Here is a 26429-nt window from a genome sequence, read left to right on the forward strand (position 1 = left end):
GATCATAGGTAACAAAACCTATGTGCGTGAACTCGACAATCGATTACTATGGACTTCGACCGAAAACAGGATGTAAATACAGGTATGTGCGCTGGCTGAATTATTATCATTTTTATTCATATCTTTCACATCTACTGCAGTCAGATTCACCCGTGTTCACTCTGAAGGAATCACTCACATTGGCTGTGCACTTGTAATGACACATCAAGGATGTTAAGAGGCTAAAAGCAGGTTTAAAACTTGCCCCATTTAAGTCAACAGGGTGCAAATTTTAAAAAGAGGATAACACGGTGTAGGCAACACCGATTTTTGTCGTTGTTCTCTGTATTGACAGCACTCCAAATTTACAAAAAAATGAGCTCAATGTTAAAATTGACCGGAGTTCTCCTTTAACATGCCTTTGGAATTATCGTAATTACGAGTTTCCAAGTCGGAAATTGGACGCCATCTCAAGTTGTATTTACTACTGGAAAATTCTGAGATCATTTTGATACCTGAGTTTCAAAAGCAGGGCGTGCCATAAACTTTAGATAAGGCGGAGGAAAGAATGATTGCTGTATATTCAGAAGTGACAGAACCCTGACAGTATGTTTATACACAGCAAACATAGCACGTATTTGTCTGAAATGACAAAATAGCGTGGTGAATGTTTATATGGTTGTCAATGAATGGGACTCTACAATTTATTCAAAATGAAATATCTTCAATACATTTTGGCTTTAATAAGATTTACCCAAGAAATAAATAGGCAAGAATAATCCTGGTGTCCTTCGTGATCATTATTCTTTCCGACAACAAAGCACTTGAATGCGACAAAATTTAAAAAAGCAATTGAGTTCAAAATTGAATTGGTTCAAGTTCAAAAAGAGTGAAATAGGAAACCACATGAAGACAGCATAAATTCATTTATGTGGACTGGCGAGCATGCAACCACCTATGAACCACCTAGAACACACAACCATTGCTTTAACCACCCAGAACACCATAGAAATCAGTTAGCAATGTCCTAGTTACCAAGCACAACACCCTTACTACCACCTAGCTGTGCTGTAGAAATCACTCAGAACACCCTAATAACCATTTAGCAGTACCTTAGTAGCCATCCACAGCACCCTAACAAATGCAAAACACACACACACACAAGTGGTACACTTAGCAACCACATTGCAATGCCTTGTAGTGGCAAGTTTTGCCTACCTAGCAGTGTACTAGAATCCACCCTTATTTTAACTAAAAACTGAAAACTTTTTATGGGTTTTGGCCCTTTATTTACATGACAATGGCATTTTGGGGGCCTGAAAACACAAACTTTTCAAAACGGGTTTCAAAATGCAAGTTTTTGAAAACTATACCATTGATGTCTCCATGTAAACTACAAAAACGTGAATTTGTGAAAACTGTGATGTCATGCGTATTACCTGTTCAGTCTGTATAGGCACGTAGTGTTTCTTTACAAAGTGACATCGCCAACTACTGGCCTGCCGTGAATACGCACAAGCGGCGTAGCGTCATAGAACGTCTCTGAAAAGGTTCACGCCCACTTTTAGGGGAAAACAAACCGGCGACCGCCATACACAGTATCGGATTTAGGACGTGTACTAACCCTTACAAACATGCCAAAGAGTTGTTGTGTGGTTGGGTGCACCAATAATATTTGTAAAAACCCAAAATTGAAATTTATTCCTTTGTATTCCTTACATTTCCATGTATTTATGCCATCGTCATCCATATCTTGCTGTTATGGAAATATCATGATTTACGGATATGCTATCGAAAGCTAAATCAGGCTAGTTGTATGGCTGGAAAGAAAAGTGCACTCAGTAGTTACTCTAAATAGCTACTCTAAATATAAAAACATAATATATACATTTAAAGATATTTATTTCTTAAAACCGAAGTAAAATCATTCACTAGCTACCTGGTGACTCAATGAGGTACGAGTAAATGTCCGGGTAAGACACTTCTGGCCACTGGGTGGGGTTGTTAGACCAATTTGACGCTGGTAGAATGAAAGGGACATGTTTTTAAGTTGCCCAAATTAAGTTTATAAATGTATCGTTCACGCTCTATGGAAGGCAGGGTGGACATATAATTACTCGACATATTTCATCTAAGTGATTTCTGAAGTTATACGCGTCTGCCGGCTGTGTACGGACGTTGTTTTGTGCCGCTATTTTGTATTGAAGTCTATGGGAACTCTGGTTTGTTTTCCCCTAAAAAGGGGCGGTTACGAAATTGACAGTTAAGTTCCCGGATGTGCCGGTTGTATGTATAATACAGCATTTTTTGTCATTTTCGCGGATTCTTGTGAACGGGGATCGTTTTGACAACGTTCACAAAGGAAAAACGTTTCCGTTTTTAGTGCATCGTTGTCGTGTAAATGTACTCCATCTCACAATGTCCTGCCAACCCCCTAGAACACCCTAGAAGCTGTATAACAACACCCTAGCAACCATCTACCAATGCCTACCAACCACTGTAACTGCAACTGTATAGCAACACCACCCAGAACACCCTATTAACAATAAGGCAATGCCCAAAATAGGGCTGTCACTTTACGTTCAAAATTCGATTGCACAATCGATCGGACCAACCAACGCAAGTTTCGAAAACGAAAATAGGGAATCGATTTTAACGGCCTTCTCTCGGAGCGCGTCCAGCTCGTCATGATACGCCCGCAGCGAACGCGCGTCACACAGCGACTGCAGGCTCTGACACACACATAACAGCAGATTATACTTCTTCATAATGTCTCTTTTTACAACAAAACTGATTTCTGATTTAGACATTCTCATGTATACAGATACAGATTCAGGCTACGGGCTACAATCTACGCAAGCGAAATTTGTTTGACATTTCTAATCGTAAACACAGGCATGTTGAAGACTGCAGTAATGTTTTTCATTGATGTTATGGCAGTCCACTCTGCTTATTATTTTTCGAGAATGTTGCACTCCTGTTTGTCATTGTGCACGAAACTTCACGCCAATAAATCAACAGGAATATTTGCTTACTTTTACGCGTCTCAGGCGCCCTCTTTACGTTCGTACTAACGACTGTTAGTTGTCCGTGGATTTGCCCATATTTGGCGTTTAAAATGGAAACGTCTTTAGACATGGAAAATCGATTTTACAATCGATTCAATGAGCACTTGTGTCTCAAAAATCGAACAGGATTTTTTCACAAAAGTGACAGCCCTAGCCACAAAACATTCTAGCATCAAGGCAGTGAATTTTACACTGGCAAACACCACTCACATATTCTTTAGTAAGTGTAACAATCCAATTTTTCTTTTGGTTACTCTCTTCACACTCTACTTCTAGCACTTATGAGTGTGTTTGAAATGATCTTGAGCTGAAGTATCTCAAAGTGAATATGATGTTAAATTCATGTCTGTAAGGGTATTCACCGCTGTTATAGTTGCTGTAAGATGATTTATTCATTGCTATCTTCCTCTCAGTTCACACATTTGTGCACTAAAAGCTAACTTTGTGTTCGCTGTATAATCAACTGTGCCAGTGCAAGGTGCTGCTTGTTAGAATGCATGTGCGAAACAACGCGTTTCACGTGTCAGCGGATTCCCGCAGTTCAAAGGCCTGTCAGCCAGCTTTGTGAAAACACTCATCACTGCGGATTTGCGCGGACGCGTGCGTTGTTGCGTAACTCGGCCGCCCTCTTTTGTTTTGGAAAATGAAGGGAAGACACAGACACAGCTCTGGATGCAAATCAAAGTCGTCTGCTGTTTTCTTTAATACTGTCACCCTCATGTTCCTAGATTGTTTGTATCCCCGCGTATATTTGCCGCAGCACGGAGTGAAGTTTCCGTAGATATGCCACAGTGTCTCTCCTGTTTACCTGTCATCTCGCCTCTCTCCCCGTGTCGATGTTTCTCTCTGATGGTACGAATTCCCTGGGTTTGCGAGTGAATGAATAAGCACAACTAACATGTCTCTCTGTGTCTGTCGCTCGTGTTTCATTGCATTTCATCATTTCTGAAGCCGTCACTGTCAGCGAGCACCCCGAAAAAATATAACACGCTCACACTTGCTGGGAACAGGTGGAGATATGATTACAGAAACAGATGCATGGATGGATTGATGGATGGATGCGGCTTTATCACTTGACAGCTGTGTCAATACAGGAGTGATTTTTGTTTTCTCAGTGATATTGCACAAATGATCTAAATTAATGAACAAAATGCACACGCAAAAGCCCAACAGCGTCGCATTACGACACACAGCGGTGTGATTTTTCACTGAGATGTTTATTCATGCAAGTTGCATGGTGTCACAGCAATTTTGCGCTATTGTGCATTCTAAGAACGACAAAAAGCCTAATTTTCCTCTAGCTGTAATAATTGAGATTGGATCTGAAATGGAATATTCTGGTTCATAAACATCCCCTGATAACAGCTTTTTTTTCAGTTTCTTGCATTTTCTCTTGAGTAATTAGTTTAGTTGCCGTCAGAAGTAGTTTTATCTTTCATAAACGCTTAGAGTCATGTAACACATAAATGTTCATTTGAAGGAACGCTGGGTTTTAGGCAAATCTATGTCTCCCTTTATCTCTCAAAAATGCTTCTAATGCTGAAGAAAGTAATCCGTTCCCATTCATCTCAGTGGCAGTCGTTCGCCTTTAGTACGCAAGATGATGCCATTTTTGGAGACCATTTTTGGTGAGAAGAATTCCTGGTGAAAAATTACCCATTATTCTGCAAAGAAATCTCCACCAATCAGAGAATAATGACGAGCAAGTCAGATTTCCTACGCTCTCAACATAGCCTACTCAAATATGTGTGTCTATATGCATAATTTACAATAAACTATGTTATTTTATATACTCAACAACTTTAAATCAATAGTTTCATTTTTCTCTATTATTTCTAATTTGATTATAATTCACAATGCTTCATGGGAAAATAGTTGCTTCACTCATTTAAATTTAAGTGCACAGTCTTGTATCTTTATCTTTTCAAATGCTTTTTTGCTCCAAATCAAAGTTTATAATATTATGATTCACCTCGTAGCTGGTTGGTTCAGTTCATGGATTATTACCCTTTATCAAATACTTTTTTTAAATCCCTATGGGAAAAATGCCTCCTGAACCAAAACCACTGAAAAGTGGGAAAGTCTCTATTATTGCACTCTAATAGTTGAACTCTACTCCAAATAAACAGGAGTAGATAAATTCATATTTATTGCTCACTTTTAAGAGTCCTGAGTCCTCCGTAAAATTGTGCCACTTGTAAAACAGCTACTATAATATAATAGGAATATTTGCGGTTATACAGTGAGGAAAATAAGTATTTGAACACCCTGCTATTTTGCAAGTTCTCCCACTTAGAAATCATGGAGGGGTCTGAAATTGTCATCGTAGGTGCATGTCCACTGTGAGAGAAATAATCTAAAAAAAAAAATCCAGAAATCACAATGTATGATTTTTTAACTATTTATTTGTATGATACAGCTGCAAATAAGTATTTGAACACCTGAGAAAATCAATGTTAATATTTGGTGCAGTAGCCTTTGTTTGCAATTACAGAGGTCAAACGTTTCCTGTAGTTTTTGACCAGGTTTGCACACACTGCAGGAGGGATTTTGGCCCACTCCTCCACACAGATCTTCTCTAGATCAGTCAGGTTTCTGGGCTGTCGCTGAGAAACACGGAGTTTGAGCTCCCTCCAAAGATTCTCTATTGGGTTTAGGTCTGGAGACTGGCTAGGCCACGCCAGAACCTTGATATGCTTCTTACAGAGCCACTCCTTGGTTATCCTGGCTGTGTGCTTCGGGTCATTGTCATGTTGGAAGACCCAGCCTCGACCCATCTTCAATGCTCTAAGTGAGGGAAGGAGGTTGTTCCCCAAAATCTCGCAATACATGGCCCCGGTCATCCTCTCCTTAATACAGTGCAGTCGCCCTGTCCCATGTGCAGAAAAACACCCCCAAAGCATGATGCTACCACCCCCATGCTTCACAGTAGGGATGGTGTTCTTGGGATGGTACTCATCATTCTTCTTCCTCCAAACACGTTTAGTGGAATTATGACCAAAAAGTTCTATTTTGGTCTCATCTGACCACATTACTTTCTCCCATGACTCCTCTGGATCATCCAAATGGTCATTGGCAAACTTAAGACGGGCCTTGACATGTGCTGGTTTAAGCAGGGGAACCTTCCGTGCCATGCATGATTTCAAACCATGACGTCTTAGTGTATTACCAACAGTAACCTTGGAAACGGTGGTCCCAGCTCTTTTCAGGTCATTGACCAGCTCCTCCCGTGTAGTTCTGGGCTGATTTCTCACCTTTCTTAGGATCATTGAGACCCCACGAGGTGAGATCTTGCATGGAGCCCCAGTCCGAGGGAGATTGACAGTCATGTTTAGCTTCTTCCATTTTCTAATGATTGCTCCAACAGTGGACCTTTTTTCACCAAGCTGCTTGGCAATTTCCCCGTAGCCCTTTCCAGCCTTGTGGAGGTGTACAATTTTGTCTCTAGTGTCTTTGGACAGCTCTTTGGTCTTGGCCATGTTAGTAGTTGGATTCTTACTGATTGTATGGGGTGGACAGGTGTCTTTATGCAGCTAACGACCTCAAACAGGTGCATCTAATTTAGGATAATAAATGGAGTGGAGGTGGACATTTTAAAGGCAGACTAACAGGTCTTTGAGGGTCAGAATTCTAGCTGATAGACAGGTGTTCAAATACTTATTTGCAGCTGTATCATACAAAGAAATAGTTAAAAAATCATATATTGTGATTTCTGGATTTTTTTTTTAGATTATGTCTCTCACAGTGGACATGCACCTACGATGACAATTTCAGACCCCTCCATGATTTCCAAGTAGGAGAACTTGCAAAATAGCAGGGTGTTCAAATACTTATTTTCCTCACTGTATGTTCCTTTTGTTTTTGTTTTTTGCAATACATGGCTACTTTTAAATGGCCATCAATTCAAAACAAAAACACAACCGTTCACACTAACAGCGATTTTATTGTGCTGTATGCCCTGACATTATTGGAAGACTGCAAAACTGACAACTTTTGATAACAAATCAGTTTTTTGCAGCAAAAACAAAAAAACAACTATTTATCGAAGAATCCTGGAGAACAAATTACATTTTAAAATATATTTAAAAAAGAAGAAAACCGTTATTTTAAATGGTTAACATTTAAATGAATGTTTCACTGTATTTTTTGATCAAATAAATGCATCTAATTTTTTCCCTATAAAATGACTAAGGCACATGATGATTTTGTCCCTCAAATAAAAATAAAAAAAAGATTGTTTATTTATTTTTTCTGTCAATAAAAGAAAACTATCTTACCTGTAAAACTAAAACAGTTACCAATCAATTCCCTAGTAAATTCTTTAAAAGATTTCCACCAAAGCCACTTTTTGCTCTCAAGTGGCATTTTATTTTATTTTATTTTATTTTTGTCGAGCCTGTAAACATTGATTCAGCAAACCTATAAAGCTTTAGTTCATATTGTTTTTCCCTCATACTTTCTTTTGTTTCCTTCCTCTCCTCCCTTCTCTTCTCCACCCCCCTCATTTCCGTAAAGGTCAAAGCTTTTAACAAAAAGATACTGCTGCCTGTTTTCACTGCAAAGGGCAGGCCGGTTTTTAAATAGCAAGATTATTTAAATATTGTGCAAACAAAATGCAAATACTGAAGAAGGTAATTAGCTTGAGCTCACGATTCTCAAGGGCTAAATAGGGTGAGTTACTCTATATTTGGAGGCTATGAGATTAGTCCAAACTCTAAAATTCAGTTTTTAACATATCACTTTTACTTTGTAAAAGTCCTCAGTTGATCCCACAGACCTCCATGGCAACAGTTTGTGTGACGTGAAAGGAGAACAGGGGGGGTTTATGTAATGATCTTTTCTGTCAGTGTGCTAATTTGTTTGTTTTGTGCATTTTGCCTTTTCTGCTCTTTTCTAAACACATTTAGTTCAGCTCTATGCTCTGTTTGTGTCAAGATCAATTGGTTCAGATTTCAGTTAAACTGACATTGAGGCAGAGAGCTGATCTGAGAACAGCAGAATGTCTGTGGTCTCTCGCATAGTCAAGTAGACTTGTTAAACTATCAGTATGAAGTCTGGTCCACTTAACAGCTTTTTCTGGCCAAGCACTGCCCACTTAGACAACCTGACTGACGTGCAGTGGACACACCAAGCCGATGTCAAAGAACTAGCGGCGACCAAAGCTGACTGTGTTGTCGCCTTTCATCGGATGTGTCTCGGCCAATAGCTGCGCTTGAACACACCAAAATGACTAAAGGTGATTGTCAACTAGCTGTGCGTTCTGCGTCTGCGTGTAAGTAAATATCTGTCTATATCAGCAGATATCAATGGTCTATTTTCGTCATTCAAAAAGGGAATCCGAAACTTGGACTGCAGATATGCAAACCATTAACAAATCAAACATCTTTTCTCTCTCAAACAAAACATTAGGAAATGTAATTCATTTGAGTGAATTGGTTTGTTCGCACGGTTCATGTGATTCAACTATCAATTCACTGATTAATTTAGAGTTGTTCATCACTGTGTTTTCGGCTCAGTTCGAATAAATTAGCATGTTTTCTATTGTATTACTTCATTTATTAATTTATTGGTGTGCATAATGTTTGAATGGTGTGTTTTTGTAATTAAATGAATAAAATAGAATCATCTGATAGCTGTATATTTATAAAAAATACTGTCTCTTTAAAGGGGTGATGAACTGAGAAAGCTTTTGACATATAAGAGGTCTTCATACTATAAGAATATCCTATACGTTTCAGAACTGAAAACCTCCTTGTTAGTCCAATAAAAGCTTTTATTGACACCAGGCACAGCGAACGACAGGTTTTGTTTGTATAAACTAATGTATTTCGGTTTAAATAGTGGTATTAAATCATATTTGTGAATTGAAAACCAAAAATACATACTAATATCTATTAATTTAGATACCAATTAGTTACCATTTTTTTCAGTGCACCCTTATCCATCCAGTTACTTACAAAAAGTAACTAATTACATTGATACTATTTAAAGGGGTCATGAACTGGCTTTTTAAATTTTTTTATATTGTTGTCTGAGATCAACTTATGACGTTCGCTTGGTTTTTACATTCAAAAAACATCAAAATGAATAAGTAATAGGCTATTCTCTGCCCTGGTTTTGAGCCTAGCTCGGCGTGCCGCATTGAACTGCTATGATTGGATAACAGTTTTGCATATTATAATGAGTTTCATGTAACGTGCGAATCGGTGGGCGGGGCTAAACAGGCAGTGTTGAAGTAGGCGTTGATCTTCTTCTGCGGAGGCGGTGTTTTATACCATTTTGACGTCATAGATCCCCACTTTGAAAAACTAATTAGTATGGGTTAAATCAGGTAAAATAGTCGTTAAGGTTAAAATGACATGCAGGTTTATGACTTTTTTTACCACGTAGCTTGATTGTAGTTTAAATGCTTTAAATTATAAGTGCATGGCTTGGCAAGCTACAGTTTCCATGTGCCCTCATGGGAATCCCTCTCTCTTTCAGTTCATTTCCTGTCAACTTTCTCTACTCTCCTGTCAAAATAAAGGCAAAACACACACACACACACACATCCCATGACATAGTTGGCGCTATAGGAGGAGGCACCACAGAGAATAGACAGCATGTGACAGAAGCGAGATAATTTTCTCCACACTTTTTTTTTTTTTTTTGGAATACCAGAGAAAGACGTTATCTGTACATATTGTTTACCAAGCCATGTTATTTTTATATTGAGTTATCATTAATGGACTGTCTGTGTCTGTGTTCTTTAATTCGGGCATTGTCGGTAGATCACCCGCAGAATTTTCCACTCCCATCTGCACTTTTATGAGATTGCGGTCTTATGCTAATGTGTTTACTAAATCTGGCCCTATAGGTGGTTGCTGTAAAATGCTATGTACAATATATATTCTGGTCCCTAGATATGGCTTGGGTCTCTCAGTCAATGTAAATCTATGGGATTTTTTTCACCTACAAGGAAAAAATAATAAAAACAATCATTTTGAAAAGTAATAATGCACTTCTCCTCAACAAGCTGCATGATTTGATATATTCATGCTCATAGCACAAATGAAAGTTTTATTGAACCCATTTAATACTTCCCTTTAAATCCTTATAAATGTTCATCCTAAAGATTGTTCTGTGCACTCGGTTGTCTTTACAAGTTCACTGCACAGCAGTAGAGTAATACCCAACAGCGCTTTGATGTGTGTGTGATTGTGTTTGTGTGTGTTAGCCAGATTAAGTGAGAACATCACACACTTTCTGTCTCTTGTAATTTACAAAGTTGTGTGCGATGTACACAGAGTCTGCTATTTCAGCCTGCTCGACACTGCTGAATGTATGATTTGTGTGTGTGTGCTTGTAATTATGCTGTGTTTCCTTGACACTTTCGTCTGAAGCTCAGCGTGTGTGCATGCTGTATGGAGCGTGTGTATTCGAGTGTGGAAGCGTATGTGTATGTTTTAGTCTAATAATAAGATTTCAGCCGAATGACACAGTCTCTGTGACCAATGAATTGTAAGTCTTATATGGAGTGACACTAACTCAGTGCACTATTAAGCAACAGAACATGTTAGGGTAGACAGTGAAAACAGCATATTCTCAGGAAATGGTGCTATTTATGCTAATACTATGGTAAGAATATTGTTTGTTTACTAAATTATTTATTTCATTTGAAAAAGTTACTTCAAAATTGTGGAAATATCTATGTCTATCTATCTGTCTGTCTGTCTATCTTCTGTCTGTCTGTCTGTCTGACATACAATTGTCAGTCTTAATTAGCATATAACATCACAAATATTATTGTATTTTGTATCAAGAACAATATTTCTCTCTTATAAAAACCTTTTCCCCCTAACTATTAAGCTGTCTGAAAATCAGACCATTATTTTTAAAAGCAGGAATATCACATCTATAATAGAGGTGAACAAACAAATACAAGGACAAAGATAAATTCTGCAATTTTCAGAAATGTGTTTTGAAAAAAAAAATTTGCATACAATGAAAGCACAATATTTTAATTTCAATAAAAGCAACTTTTTTTTTTACTCTGTATAACCCATTAAAATGTCATGGTGATGAATGGGGCCCTGCAAATTAGAAGATATTGTGAAAGACTGTGACAAATGTTTAAGAATAAAATGAATGCTTTGTTTTAAAAGTTATTTTGCATTTGCACACTAAATCTTTTCAAATAATAATGTGAAGCTCAGTATAATTTCCTCAGTAAGTTATGGGGACACTTAAAGTCCAAATGGCACCCTTTTCAGATAAAGACCCAATATATAGTAATGAAACAAAATTTTGACTCTACTCTACTACAACATCTAGCTTTGAATTAAACGTTTAAAGAGGAATTATTTATTGTTTGTTTTTCAGAGCTTCCTTATGGCTGGGAGAAAATCGATGACCCTATTTATGGAACCTACTATGTTGAGTAAGTTCAACTGCTTGAGTTAACACACACACAGTTTAATGGCACTTTGGCTCATTTTCTCACAACTCTGTGTTAAATGGTTATATAGCTTCTGCACCATGCTCAGGACGAAAAACAGCTGCCCCAGTGTTTCCTAATTCAGTTTGCAGTGTGTTTGCGTGTGTGTGCCATCATTTTTCTTTGCTTAATGCACAGTCTGGGGTGAGGTGGAACTATTTATAGTATGGCTTGCTTGGCTACTCTTCCTCCCAGGACAGAGGAGAACAGCAAGCCTAGAGCCAATAATGCAGCTGTAGTATCAAGTGGATACACAATCACACACTCTCTCCAACTGCATCATAAAAGCAGCACTGCATCCTCGCCTGGTGTCCTCAGATGGGATTATGGAACTTCATGGCATTGAACTGTAATCATAAAGAATCAGTCCATCTACCAACCTGCTTTGTTGGGTATTTATTATCAATGTTTATTATATATAATTTAAATGGTATATAATAAACATTGATAATATATATATATATATATATATATATATATATATATATATATATATATATATATATACACACAATTTAAATTGTCCTGCTGTAACGTGAATTTCCCCTTTGGGTGTTGAGTTTAACTTGATTTTTCTTTATCTTATCTACCCGAATATTTGCTTGGAAGTTGTATATGATACATTGAGCAAATTAATTTATTTATTTAAACTTCATAATTATTCTATCTATCTATCTATCCATCCATCCATCCATCCATCCATCCATCCATCCATCCATCCATCCATCCATCCATCCATCCATCCATCCATCCATCCATCCATCCATCTATCATCTATCCGTCTGACTGTCTGTCTGTTCTGTTTCCATAAAGCAATTTGTATTCGGTAATCAGTTTTTTTTTTTTTTACTTATTTGACTAATTTGACTCATTTCTTAAGTAACAAGAGCTATTATTATTTTTTTTTTTAATTTTTGGTCTATCTATGAAAAGGAAGAAAGGCCCATCCTCAGTAGTAATTGTACAATTGTGGGTTTTATGTTGTGGAAGATAACAGCTGAGCAGATCAGAAGCTGCATCTGGTGTGAAATGACTGTAATTTACAATAAATCTGTGTCTAGTGGCTTTTTAGAGGAGACACTTAACAAGAACATTACGCAAAAAGCTTATCATTTGTATTTGTGTTGTGTGTGTATTTTTAGGTTTGACAGACATTACTTTACCCTCTACAGTTGGTATTTAAAGCAACACGCTGACTTTTTGGGACTTTTTGGGAGCTTATTCACCGTATCACCCAGAGTTAGAAAAGTCCATACAAACCCTTTTCATCTCTGTGCGTGCCGTAACTCTGTCTGATGCACCCACCGTTAGCCGAGCTTAGCACAAAGACTGGAAGTAAATGGCTCCAGCTAGCATACTGCTCCCAATAAGTGACAAAATAATGCCAACATTTTCCTATTTACATGTTGTAATTTGTATAGTCACAGCGTGTACAAATAACAAAGTCACATGAGACACAGCCATCTTCTAACCGTATACATACTGGGAACTATATTCTCAGAAGGTGAAGCACTGCTACTTGGGCGGTATGCAGTATGCTAGCTGGAGCTGTTTACCTCCAGTCTTTGTGCTAAGCTAGGCTAGCGGTGGGTGTGTCAGACAGAGTTACGGCACGCACGGAGATGAAAAGGGTATGTATGGACTTATCTAACTCTGGGGGATACGGTGAATAAGCTAAAGCCCCAAAAAGTGGGCGTGTTCCTTTAATAGGACCAAGCCAGAACCAATTCCAAGGCTGGTTTCTACTTTGCCCAACCTTGGCTTAATGTGCTGTAAGAAAGTGTAGAACTGATGTCAGCTAAACTGAGAGGGACAGTACTAGGGACAAATTCCATTTGCTCATTATGCTTTGATCCGTTGATTTAATTTCAAGCTTTAGACCTCAAAAGAAATCTAAAACCAATGTTTTCAAAATTGACCTTGCATAGTCTTGGCACAAAGCTGTAATTACAGATGCCACGTCTTTACAAGAAAGCATTACCTCTTTTCAACAGAATGCATTTTAATGGGGCCTAATTGTCTTTGTACTCTCAAATGGCATGGTTTTCAACAGTGCTTTTTAAAACAGATTGAATTAACTCTGACAGCAAGTGTTGTACAGACAGTCAAAAGAGCCATTTTTCTTCCAGATCAGAGGATGCTCTCATTACTGTCTGATCTCATTCTTACATCACTCTTTAACAAAGACAAAGACTAACTGGGTTTCTGTTTTACTCAATGACCACAGCTTGTTTGACTTTAAATTACTTCTTAAAAGGTATTAAAATTAACACTCATGCTTTTTCTTGTATAGTGCATAACATTTAATGGCTTGTGTCAGTATTTGTTTGCTGGGGGTGGTCAATTCTTGGGTGGGCAAAATGATTTGCATTGATCAACCATGAGAAATTGCATTGCAGGATTTGCAGAAAGAAGTTTTCAAAGTGCACAAAGCAAGGGGCCAATGCCATAACTTCATATATGCTTTAATAGCCAGTTACTGATTGCATGCAAGCTCAGTTAAATAATTAATCCAAGATGGTGTATAGAGTCAAGAGTGTTTATTATAAATATAGTTCATTCAATACCAAATATCAATGGTTTTTGGTTGTAAAACAAGCGGTTTTGGTACAGTTTTTGCTCGCCATTTGGTGGCCAATATAAAATCTGGGTCCTGAAGCAAAATTAGTTGCGTTAGAGTACCTTTAGCGTAAGGCTGGAATACACTACATGACTTTTGTGAATATTTTTGCCCTGATTTTCAGTCGACGAGTCAGTGCTAGTTGCCGAAAGTCAGTGCCATTCTGCAGATATTGGGCAGTCAGAGTTGACAGATTTTATAAAATAGCTGCTTTCATAGGTATGCTGTAGCTGTGGCCTATAGTGTTCCAAATCAGTTACTTATGAGGTTCCATTTCAGTTAAAATACTCCCTTAAAAGGCAGTAGTCAGTAAGGCAGAACGCTAGGTGGCTCATATATTGAATAGTCATGTATTTTCAAGTAATCACTCAAGAAATAAACTTGAACGAATCTCTATTTCTGATTTTCTGTTTGCAGTCACATAAACCGAAGGACTCAGTTTGAGAACCCAGTTTTAGAGGCCAAGAGAAGACTGCAACAGCAGCAGCAGATGCAGAGTCAGGGCTTGTCCTCTCTCCCCCTACCTACAGTCTACAGAGGTAAAGTATTACTGATATCTTTAAAAAATGACCTGAGGAATTTTAAGGTGTGATACTTATGCAAATCTGGTTAAACCTTAGGCACACTGATGACATCATAATAACACGTATCTGCACTCCATGCAATGGCATGTTTAACATCAAATCTGTTGGAATTGCTGATTGAGGCTTGGTGTTCATGACTATTATTATATTCCTCTTATGAGCACAGTGTCTGTCTCCATAGAAACACATCTAAGCTCAGACATTGTCTTTGGTAGTGTACCATCTGTGAGTGAACTTATTGTTAAGCATATTACTTTCTTACAGCCAGACCTTTAGAATTATTAGTTTTACTTCACCCAAAAATGAAAATCCTGTCAATATTTACTTGAGCACATGTTTTTCCAAACCTGTATGGCTTTCTTGGGACACAAAAGGAGAAATTAATTTCCCCATGCACTTACATTGAGCTAAATTCAAGCTTCAAAAAAACAAACAAATCAAAAAACAAAGGCAAGACCAAATAAATCATTCAGACTGGCTTTGTGTAATTATTATGCCCCTTTTTACAAGATGTAATATAAGTCTCTGGTGTCCCCAGAATGTGTCGGAGACGTTTCTGCTCAAAATACCCCACAGATAATTTATTAAAGCATGTCCAATTTGCCCCTATTTGGGTGTGAGCAAAATCAAACCATTTTATGTGTGTACCTTAAAGGGTTTGTTCACCCAAAAATGAAAATGATCCCATAATTTACTCACCCTCAAGGCATCCTTGGTCTATTTGACTTTCTGCCAAACACAATTGGAGTTATATTAAAAAATACCCTGGCTCTTCCAAGCTTTATAATGGAAGTGAATAGTAACCTAGATTTTGAAGCCCAAAAAAGCATATCTATCCATCATAAAAGTAATCTTAAAAAGCATAAAAGCTCCAGGGGGTTAATAAAGTCCTTTTTGTAAGAAAAATATCCATATTTATAACTAGGGCTGTCCAGATCCGATCACGTGATCGGAAATCGGGCCCGATCACGTGGTTTCAGACACGATCGGAATCGGACGTTACCTCCCGATCAGGACTCGGATATATATGTATATATATTCTCATTATTTTTTAACACATCTATAGTTATGCGGTGGCACAGAATTAGACCCTTTTGACTCCACACAGAAACAGCAACGCGTGCGGCATGACATCACTTTGTTGCAAAGACGTATGATGTGTAAAACCAAGTGAAAAACAAGTGAAAGCGCGGGCGCACCGCTGTCTCCTTCTTTCCACAAGCGCTTGCTCTCCCGTGGCGTCTGTCGTTGCTATGCAACCATGAACTGCGCTCTCCATGATGACAAGGAAGTATCAGCAAAAGATTAATAGATTTCTAGCCCTTGCATTAGCTTTACTACTAGATATATTTATGGAGATGAAAAATAATAAAGCTATGATCAGCTGTTCGGCCGAGCATTCAATGTTACGCTGTAAGCTGATCAGTTGGTTCGTTGCTGCCGCGCTCTATCACTCGCACACCATAAAGACTAGAGCAACATGTTTTTTAATGTTTCAGTTTCTTGATTAAAATGGCATAATTTGGAAGCGGATAATTTCTTCACAAACAGCTCATTATGACTCAAAATGATAGAATGCTGCACCTACTACACTCGATAGTGTGAATAAGATCAGCGCAACGCAGACCACTGCATTGACAGCGTGAAACATATGATCTGTCTACAGCCTGAAGACAGAGAAAGCCGGTCCAGCACTGATTGAGGAATTAAATTCGAAAATAAAAGACAGTTTGACATATTTTTTCTCGCATCTGTGATTTTTTTTTAAATCATTTGCTCTGAGATGAAGCAAATATATTTGTGCGGGAATTTCTCGCACTATAAAAGCTAACCTTGCGGGAAGGTTTAAATTATGCGCAATCCCCACATTCCCGCACCGAAAATTCAAGCCCTGCAAAGGTGAAGAATTTATGTTATTTATTACATAAATGATTGTTCAAGCTACCTCACAGAAGTGCTCTGTTTGTAAGAATTGTTGAATGTTAAAATAAGGTGAATTAAATAAAAAAATAAGGAACATCCTGGATCTGTTTTTTTGCTGTTCTTTATTCTTTTTTATCGAAGTATCGGATCGGGACTCGGTATCGGTAGATGCTCAAAATCAAATGACTCGGACTCGAGGGCAAAAAAACCTGATCGGGACATCCCTATTTATAACTTTATAAACTATAATCACTGGCTTCCGGTAACGGCAGTATGCAAGTCTAGTTTCAGCAGAAGTGTGACCTCTGACCCGACATATGATGTAGGAGTAGCGAAAGCTTAGGTGAGAGTAGTCTCCTCTCGAGGTTCAAACAAATAGGGCTCGGCAACAAATTCAAGCTCCTCTTCTCTTATATCGGAATCCTCCAACATTTCTCTGTAAAAATAATCGTTTTAGACTTCTAATTCATGACCGGTGTTTTGTTTTGCTCAATCCTCTGTGCTGCATCTCTATTCTTTAAAGCCTTTGTCTCTATTCATTGTAAATGCATGAAAGGAATAAAACAGTACTTTATTCAAAATTTCTCCTTTTGTGTTCCATGGAAGAAAGAATAACATTCAGGTTTGGATGGGCATGAGTAAATAATGATAGAATTTTTCTTTTTGGTGAACTAATCCTGTAAATATAGCTGTACAGTCTCTTTGAGCTACGCCTGAATGATTCCTGTTTTCTTTGAGACTCGGTTATCAAATGAGAATGTGTCTCCTTTCATAATATGACCTTGGACTGATTATGGTAAGTAATAATTCCTTTTTTAGTTTATCCATTCAGAATGGTCATGCTGCCACCCACATAAAGGTAAGGAGCAGAATATGTTCAGCCAGAATGGGCGTTAACAAGAAGAACTTTCTTTAACTTGTTTCAATCCATCTTTTTGAGAGAACAGGCTGCATTAGAAACCTCCAACATACCTATAGCCTGGAAAAACCCAGACAACTTCCGGCAAATTTAGATTTGCTCTGCAAGTAGTCTGGCAAAGAGCTCATTCAAGCCCATTTCTAATCCGTCGAAATCGCGGCACCAATCAGAAACGTTGAGGCGGGCTTTACACGATGACGATCGCTCTGATTGGTTTTAGGTCTATCCAATTGCGCTCAGAGGCATTTTAGCGACGTCCGTTGGTGAAGCGGTAGGAAATTAAATTAGATTTAATAGAGGATTTTAACTGTGACACGGATACGTGACAGGATGCACGCGACAGATCCGTCCGATAAAGATGACAAAGTAGTATGTCACAAAGCTTGCCTACTTTTTTGCTACACATTCAAAACTAAATACCTTTTCTTCACAAAAAGAGTACATACTTTTATGGCGTAGTGTAACTTAGGCGAATTGGGACGCAGCATATGGCTTTACACGATGACGATCGCTCTGATTGGTTTTAGGTCTATCCAATCGCGCCCAGAGGCATTTGAGTGACGTCCGTTGGTGACGCCCCTTTGGAAATGAGTTATTAATGAAGCTTTGCCAGACCATAACTCAGTTACTACTGAGAATGGTCTGGTTTTAACCAGGCTAACATACCTACACTATATGGCCAAAAGTACTGTATGTGGAAAGCAGAACACCACATTTAATTTCAAAACCATTCGCCATTAATGTTAGGGAGTTGGTCCTCCCTAACAGCTCTCGCTCTTCTTGGAAGGCTTTCCACTAGATGTTATATCATGTCTGGAGGGCATGATATAACATCTAGTTATGATATAACATCCATGATATAACATCTGGCTCCCGTCTAGACACAATAGCATCAGTGATGTAACTCTGTGTTACAATTCAACACTAAGTTTTTCTATAAGAAATTCTATATTTTTAGATAGGTCTGGTCTTTGTGCAGGCCAGTCAAGATCTTCCATACCAGAATCATTTAAATGTTGACTTATATGGTCATACTAGAGTAGAAAATAGCCTTCCACAAAAAAGGAAGTACTGTGTATACTGTTAATGTAATTATTGTTTTCACTTGTAGAATTAAGATTTGTTTTCATTATCCTCTAGTCAGACTGGTTTATTACAAGTTCATTATCGTGTGTCCACAAGAGAGAAGTACAGTACCTTGAGATTTAAGCAAAGATGGATCATAGAGGAATGAGAAATCATTTATGGATGCTCAGTCTCTCAGATGCTCAAATGTTAAATGTTGACCAATACAGACCGTACTCTATAGGAACACCTCCTCTTTCTTTAGTAGATCGATTTTGTGGTGACCACAATTTGTCAAGTAGGACTTGTTCCTGGATCAACATCTTTTGTTGGTCAAACCATAGACACAAACCCTAACCATAACTACCCATAAACCAAAGAAAGAATTATAGGATGATTATATTCGTGAGACTTCAACTCCAACCCTATCCCTAACCCTAAATTTAGCCGTAAAAACTGATTGTTGGGAACATTCTTCCAGGACCAACAAGGATGTCCAACTTGGCAAAATCAACCTAGATTTCCTGTTACAATGTAACACTTTTATGTCCATAGTAGGCCAACTTTGTATCCTTCAATGCCATTTACAGATTTCGTGTGTGAGTTGAGGATGCAACCCCAGTCCTACTGTATGTCTAGCCTTAAACTCTAAAACCGGATTATTCGTAATGGGTGGACCAACAAGTGTGTTCAACTTGGCAAACTCTCCCTAGAATTTCTTGTTGAAATGTAACTCTTCTATGTCCATAGTAGACCTACCTTAGATCTTTCAATGACATTTCTTGATTTCCTGTGTGAGTTGAGGGTTTTTGTTCTCTGTAACAGTGGAGGAGAGCCCCTCCTCTGCCACCCTACCACGGGCCAGACTGGCATATGTGGGTCCCGCTCCCGAGCGCTCTCACAGTCTCACTGACCTCTCCGAGGCCCCCCTGTACCGGGCCGGTGTGTTTGGACTGCATGGTACGTCCCTAGACCGGTGCCCCCTTTGTGCAAGGGGAGACTACAGCAAGAGTCTATTCGCCTGGCCTGTTTTTGCATAGTCCTTAAGTTCCTATAAGGAACATTCTCTCAGTTTCATTGGAACCAGTGGAGACTTTTTGTTGGCTTTTAATTTTTTTGGTTTTGTATTTTACTTTTTGCCTGTGCTTCCAGGATTTTTATGAGTACACCTACCCTGCTGAATAGACCAGCATAACTGCACGCCATCATATGTTTGGGATGCTGGTTTATAACAAATGGCTATAGTTTCCATAAGCCAAGTAATCAACAACTACCAACTAGTCGATTTGTGAGAGTAGACTAGTCAGTTTAGCTTTAAAATTCAAGCTTTTTAATATTGTGCCAAAGTTCATTTTAATGTAGCTTAAATTGTTCATATCATTATTCCTATTAGAATTCAAATTAATACAATGTTATATTAATAACTTGGGGTTTACATCACATATTTCGAAAGCAATATACACAGATATATCCCTACTGAGTGTTAGTGCCCCAAAATCCTCTCTGAAGACATCATGCAAGCATGATACATCGAGCTTTTCATGATCCGAACAACTCACGAAAGTGCTGCTCTTAATTTGAATCTCATTACAGAATATACTGTTTCGCTCTAAAATACATCAGATTACAGGTAAAATGAGGAACGAATGCCATTTTGTGTGGAATTTATAACCATCCAGAAAACCTGCCAACTTTACCCATATCTATCTTAACCAACAAGGCTACCTTGGTCAACCAGCTGCTCCAGCTACGTATTGCTGGTGCTTGACCATCAGGAAGACCAGCACCAAACAAGCATGGATCAGCACGGAAATTCATGCTGGTCTTTCAGCAGGGTATCTGGACCAGCTATTGTCCCTAACAAACGCATGGCAGAAACTGCTAAAAGATTAGATTTGGCCTAGATGATAGTGAAAAAAGACTTAAAAACCTCTCAACTAAGAAAATAAGATGGAGTGATTAAGGCTGGCATATTGTAACTCCATACTGTGTACTGAAGTAGGCATCTCTTCAGTTTGAAGAAGCAGCTCTTCAGTAAAAAATGTCCTTACAGCGAAACGGCTTCTCCAGAACAGTTTTCGAGATTGCTTTTCTCCACTCTGAGAAAGCAGAAGAACCACTTTGCCTGTGTTGGTTCTTCTCTTGGCTTTTTTTTTTTTTTGCTTAAGTCTTGGCTGTCCTGAGAGATGTCCCTGGACAGGGCTAAACACTGTTGAGTGTAACATTGGAGTATGCCTAAAGAGCCAAAAGTGAGGCTTGAGCAAAAAACAAGCCATCGTGTCCCACTCTGCTCTTGTATGTTTGGCTGTAAGCTGAGCGCTTGGCCTTCTACCCACAATTCCCCAGTGTGATGTGATCTGCTGCTTTTGATGGGTTTGGAGTGGCTTTTACAAAGTAACCCATTAATTTCTGGATATCTTTTGCTTGATTAATATCTCATGTTTCTATCTGCATTTCTTCGCCCTGGCAGAGAAGCCTCTGTTCACGCGGGACCCTACGCAGCTGAAGGGCAGCTTTCTGTCTACAGCCCTACAGAAAAGCAACATGGGATTTGGCTTCACTATCATCGGCGGTGACGAACCGGATGAGTTTCTGCAGGTCAAAAGCGTCATACCGGACGGGCCTGCTGCACAAGATGGGAAAATGGCTACAGGTAAACACACACACACACACACACACACAATGTTTGACCTGCACTAATGTGCTATTCTCACTCAAACAGAGCTCCCAGCTGGTCAGTATCTCTCAATCACTGTTTGTGCCCACACTACTGACAAGGTTATGGTGTGAATTTGTCATTTTTTGGGGTTGATAGTGTGTTAGGGACATCCAGGGGTTAAATGCATTTACAGACAGTGTATTTATGGGCTTTGTGCATTATCCACAGCAGGGCATGTGTCCATTAATCACAGTGGGACTTTATAAACCCTGTACCTCCAGTCCAGCCTAGTGGAAGTGTGACTGGGGCAGCATTACTCACACACACACACACACACACACACACACACACATTCATCAGCATTGAAATATCTTGTACATTCAGAGGGACCCACAGTGCAGAGTTCAGAATATAGTCAATGTGTCTCCCATGATGACACTTTATTGTAATATTGTTGTTGGTAGTTGTGGAAATTATCCTCTCTGCTGGTTTCCTCTCCTTTCTGCTCCTCTCTTCCACCCTTCACGCTCCCTCTGGACTCCTTGTCCTACTTGTGCTGTTTCACAGTCTCACACACACACACACACACACACACACACACACACACACTCAGACAGTGTTCTGGAGGAGCTTCAGGTCTACGCCAGTTTGAAATCTTCAATTCTGCTGGATTAAAGTAATCGGCGAGGAAACGTGTCCTGCGGTGGACATACACAGTTCATAACCATCACCAGTGTTGGGGAATGTATCTTTTGAAGACCCCATGTATCAAAATATGATTTTTTTTGTTGATTTTAGTCAATGTATGTTAGCTTTGAGGCTAATCTGTTTGCTAATGTGCCTGTAAATGTTGATTAAAACACACCTTTAGCAGATTAAAATATTAATAACTAATAGATATTTAATAGATAAAATATTAATAATCCTCCACTACACAGATCAGATCCAAATCCATTCAGATGGTCTCTAGAATGAGAATGTCCCTCTAGCAAGTTGCAGCCGACTAGCTGGTAGCAAATTTTTGGCACATTAAGCAATTCCAGATTATTCACACTAATTTATCAGTATTGCTCACTAATTATATTTTCAGAATTATCCTTACTAATATATTCCTGACTTGTTAAGATAAGAAATTTCCTTAAAATTTTTTTTACAAAAATTGTGGCCATGAGAAAAGGAAGTTGTTGCCTCAACATTTAACATATTTTTTTTACATCGCCAAAATTATCTTGTGGCCACAACATATTATCACAACAAAACTAAGTGAACAGAACCGGTCCGTTGCCAGGCACCATAGATATTGAATATTTAATTGTGAATGGTCCTTTAGCATCATAACATTCACTTTCAATCCTTAATAAACATGGATAATTTAACACTATTGAATGTAACCTTAAGAAAATGTAAAAATGAATATCTATTTTTCTCACTGCGCATTATAGATATAAATAGACTTTCAGCATGTAAAATAATTGATTTAGGGTTTTATTTTTAATTTATTTAGACAAAAATAATGTTGAAATTTAATATTCGCCATTGTTCCTTGACTTGAAAATAATCGTTATTGGTTTTTAATATACATTATACAAGAGTTACATTTCCAAACAATTAATGTGCTATTTTTCTATTCATTAGTGGCGTTTGCTAAGGCAAATCACACTATTAATATTACTCATATTTTTGATACTTACAAAATGTAATGTGATTATGGGACACATTGTGTTACTCCAACACTAACCACCACAATAATCTGTTTAACACCTCGTCCACAAATTAGCATTAATGTGACGTAAACATGACATGACACTCTCTCTCTCCTGTACTCCTGGCTAAGTGCTTCCTTGATAAATGAGTGCTGGGATTTTCTGCGTGACATGCTTCACGTCCTGCCATCCACTCCTACTATAGATGCCTCTGCTGTGCTGATGTTTACTCTGCCCCTCACAGCTGTGCCTGAGTCCTCTCATAAAGAACTTAACTAGCAGATAATGAGTTGAATCAGGTGCACCAGTGTGCTGATGAGGGACAGGAAGCACACAAGTCATATGCCTGCTGGAGGATCTCTGCATTTGATGTTTAGAGCTTCATTTGTGTAATATGTCTATTGTGTCTCAGCAGCGATGTTTAGGGGATTGTGTATTGATTGTGTTTGTTTAGAATGCCAGTCACAGAGCAGTGCTCCTTTGGGTTTCCATGCATGCACAGACATAAGATGTCTCAGACGCTGGTTCCCAAAACACCTCTTATGTTGTCTTGCTTTCATTAGTTTTACGCAGTCTCTTTAGAACAAGACTGTAGTTCAATTGCTCGGTTTATGTATATTATATTATTGACAATATTATATAGTAGTTCAGCTGCTCGGTTTAATGAGGTTATACATTATATATCATTATACAATATATAAATATATACAGTATATATATATATATATATATATATATATATATATATATATATTAGGGCTGTCAAAAGATTAATCGCGATTAATCGCATCCAAAATAAAAGTTTGTGTTTAAATAATATATGTGTGTGTACTGTGTATAATTATTTTGTATATATAAATACACACACATGCATGTATATATTTAAGAAATATTTGCATACATATACTGTATATATTTATATATAATTTATATTATATATAAATATAATTTTTTTATATATAAATAACACATTTTTCTTAAATATATACATGCATGTGTGTGTATTTCTAGATACAAATTTAATTATACACAGTACACTCACATATTATTTAAACACAAACTTTTATTTTGGATGTGATTAATCGCGATTAATCTTTTGACAGCCCTAATATATATATATATATATATATATATATATATAAATATAAATATAAATATAAATATAAATATATTTATATATATATATAAACCGAGCAGCTGAACTACTATATAATGTTGTCTATATAGACGCATATAAAAAAAAATATAGACACAGTATTATATATTCATACTTGATATTTGTTGATTTCTATATTGCTATTTTCACATGAAAACCTTCTATTATCTTCATAACAATTAGTGAAAAGTTGAATACAAATATTAAGAGGAATTTCATGTCATAGAAGGATAATTATAAGTTTAATAAAAAAAAAGTGTTGTTTCAACCAAACAAACATTTTTGCCTAGTAAAAATTTAAAATGTTTTTAAGAACTAAAACACTAAAAATCTAGTTAAAACACTCAAGGCATGTTTTCCGCACTGCTTTTTACAACAGCAACAAAAAAGAAAAGAAAAAATAATATTTAATCATTTTAATTTAAATGCCCCAATATAACAACAATAGCAATAAACAAAAAAGATGTACTTGTATAATAATTATTTTAAATGAAATATCTTAATAAATAAATATAATTAAATCTGTGAACACTTTTAAGTGATTAATTAATCATTTCATTCAATTAATTAAAACTGATTATATTATCTGATTCATTGAACATAATCAAACTTACTTTATATTTTTGCTATTAGTGTCAGGCGCCCTATTAATACATCTCTATTTAAATGCTCTCATACAAGTCACTAAAAAGGTGATCGATATAAACCAGTCCTAGTTTGTCCTAACTTTTACAGGCTTTTATTACCCGGTGTCATCATACACAAGCATATTCTAAAGCTGAACAGCACACACAAGAATATGACCAAATGTTTTATGTTCTTTTTTAAGATTTAATCTGGAAGCTGTTAAAAATATACTTGATACTTAAGAGGTAAGTTTGAATTTTAAGTGGATGATAATGTTTCTTTTGTAGGAATGTAGTGATCTGGTTTGCCCTGTGGGGCTTTTGGCCCAGATTGATGCTGACATAAAGTTAGGTGTGAAACAGTGAGGTCACCGATATCATTTGCTCTCTAGAAGCATGTGAAATTATTGATTGGAACACCAGAGGCTCTAGGCAAATGTCGAACGTATTTACCGAGATTAATTAAAATTTCTGCACACAACAGTCAGAGGGGGACAAGCCTATCGATAGACGTGTACAGCCCTGCATGAAATGTCTCCAGGAAACTAGTAACACAACAGACACGCTGTGTGAGACCTTGTGATCTTGTTTATCCCACAAATACATTCTCCACATTTGCTGGAATCATCTCTTTTCCATAATAATTGCATTTCTAATTATTCATTCTTTGCCAGCATTGAAAGATGGAAGGAAAAGCCAAAATTAGGCCTGAAAACATAAGTCCAACGTTGTCAAACGTTAAATCAAATGCTTTTCACAACACAAGCTCGATTTCACATTCCGGTCAAATTGAATGAGTGAAAAAGAGAAGTGAAGATCAAACTTAAGGCTTGAAGCATAGCGACACTTTGGGGATTTGGGGAAGTATTGAGTAGGTCCCTCGAATTGTTCCTTCAAATTGGTGCGCTGTAATTGTCACAGTTACCAGGGGAGACGACATGAATAAATATTGGATGACTAAAATCATTGCAAATTGGGGAAAGTTTTTCACCCTGATTAAAGAAACTATTCTTATTGGGGTTTTTTCGTTTTGTTTTCCCTTATAGCTCTGTTCCGAAACCAGTTTGGTTTACCATTTCTTTATCTGTTTAGCCCTCTGATTCCTTTGGAACATTCTACACAGGCATCGAGCTACACAAATGGCATTTCTCATGTAAAGCACACAGGAGATTTGACTTCTCTAGTCAAAAAATAAATAAATAAATAAGGAGTACTAATGAAATTTAATGATAAGTTGGAACCAATCCTGACCAGTCCTAATGAGATATTACCACAAGAATCAAATTTGTTTTTTTAGTTTTAAAAAAAAAAAAGGATAAACTAACATTCTGAGGGGAAAAATACACTGAAATAAAATTTAATTGGAACTTCAGTGTATCCAGTTGGATCTTATATCCAGTTAGATCATTTTTAAAGGGTTCATATTGAGCCCACTAGAATGAGTTCCAAATTATGATTATTATGAAACTCCATCAGCATTCCAGTTGTGTAGCCATAGTGGAGATTTATAGAGTTTGACTTTAGCACGTTGCTAAACTAATGACTTATCACTCTCATAAGCACAAAATCTACAGCACACACAAATAGTAGAGCAGATAGTCAAAATGGATTGTTGACATTAGCATGTTGCTAAGCTAATAACTCTCTAAAG

The 26429-nt window shown here is 37.5% G+C and overlaps 1 protein-coding gene across 4 annotated transcripts in view; it reads left to right on the forward strand.

Annotated features, from left to right (window-relative positions):
- Window positions 1–26429, forward strand: part of magi2a (membrane associated guanylate kinase, WW and PDZ domain containing 2a) — a 222753-nt gene that overhangs the window by 146004 nt on the left and 50320 nt on the right. For 3 of the 4 annotated variants that reach the window (XM_084112370.1, XM_084112372.1, XM_084112371.1), the window contains exons 7-9: window positions 11409–11466; window positions 14561–14682; window positions 21105–21287. In XM_084112370.1, coding sequence (XP_083968496.1) covers window positions 11409–11466; window positions 14561–14682; window positions 21105–21287 — 363 coding nt within the window. Of the gene's footprint in view, window positions 1–11408; window positions 11467–14560; window positions 14683–19459; window positions 19595–21104; window positions 21288–26429 lie in introns of all 4 variants that reach the window. The other variant, XM_084112369.1, reaches the window with a different exon arrangement.

Source organism: Abramis brama (assembly GCF_963993115.1).
Source record: "Abramis brama genome assembly, chromosome: 4".
Lineage (NCBI taxonomy): Eukaryota > Metazoa > Chordata > Actinopteri > Cypriniformes > Leuciscidae > Abramis > Abramis brama.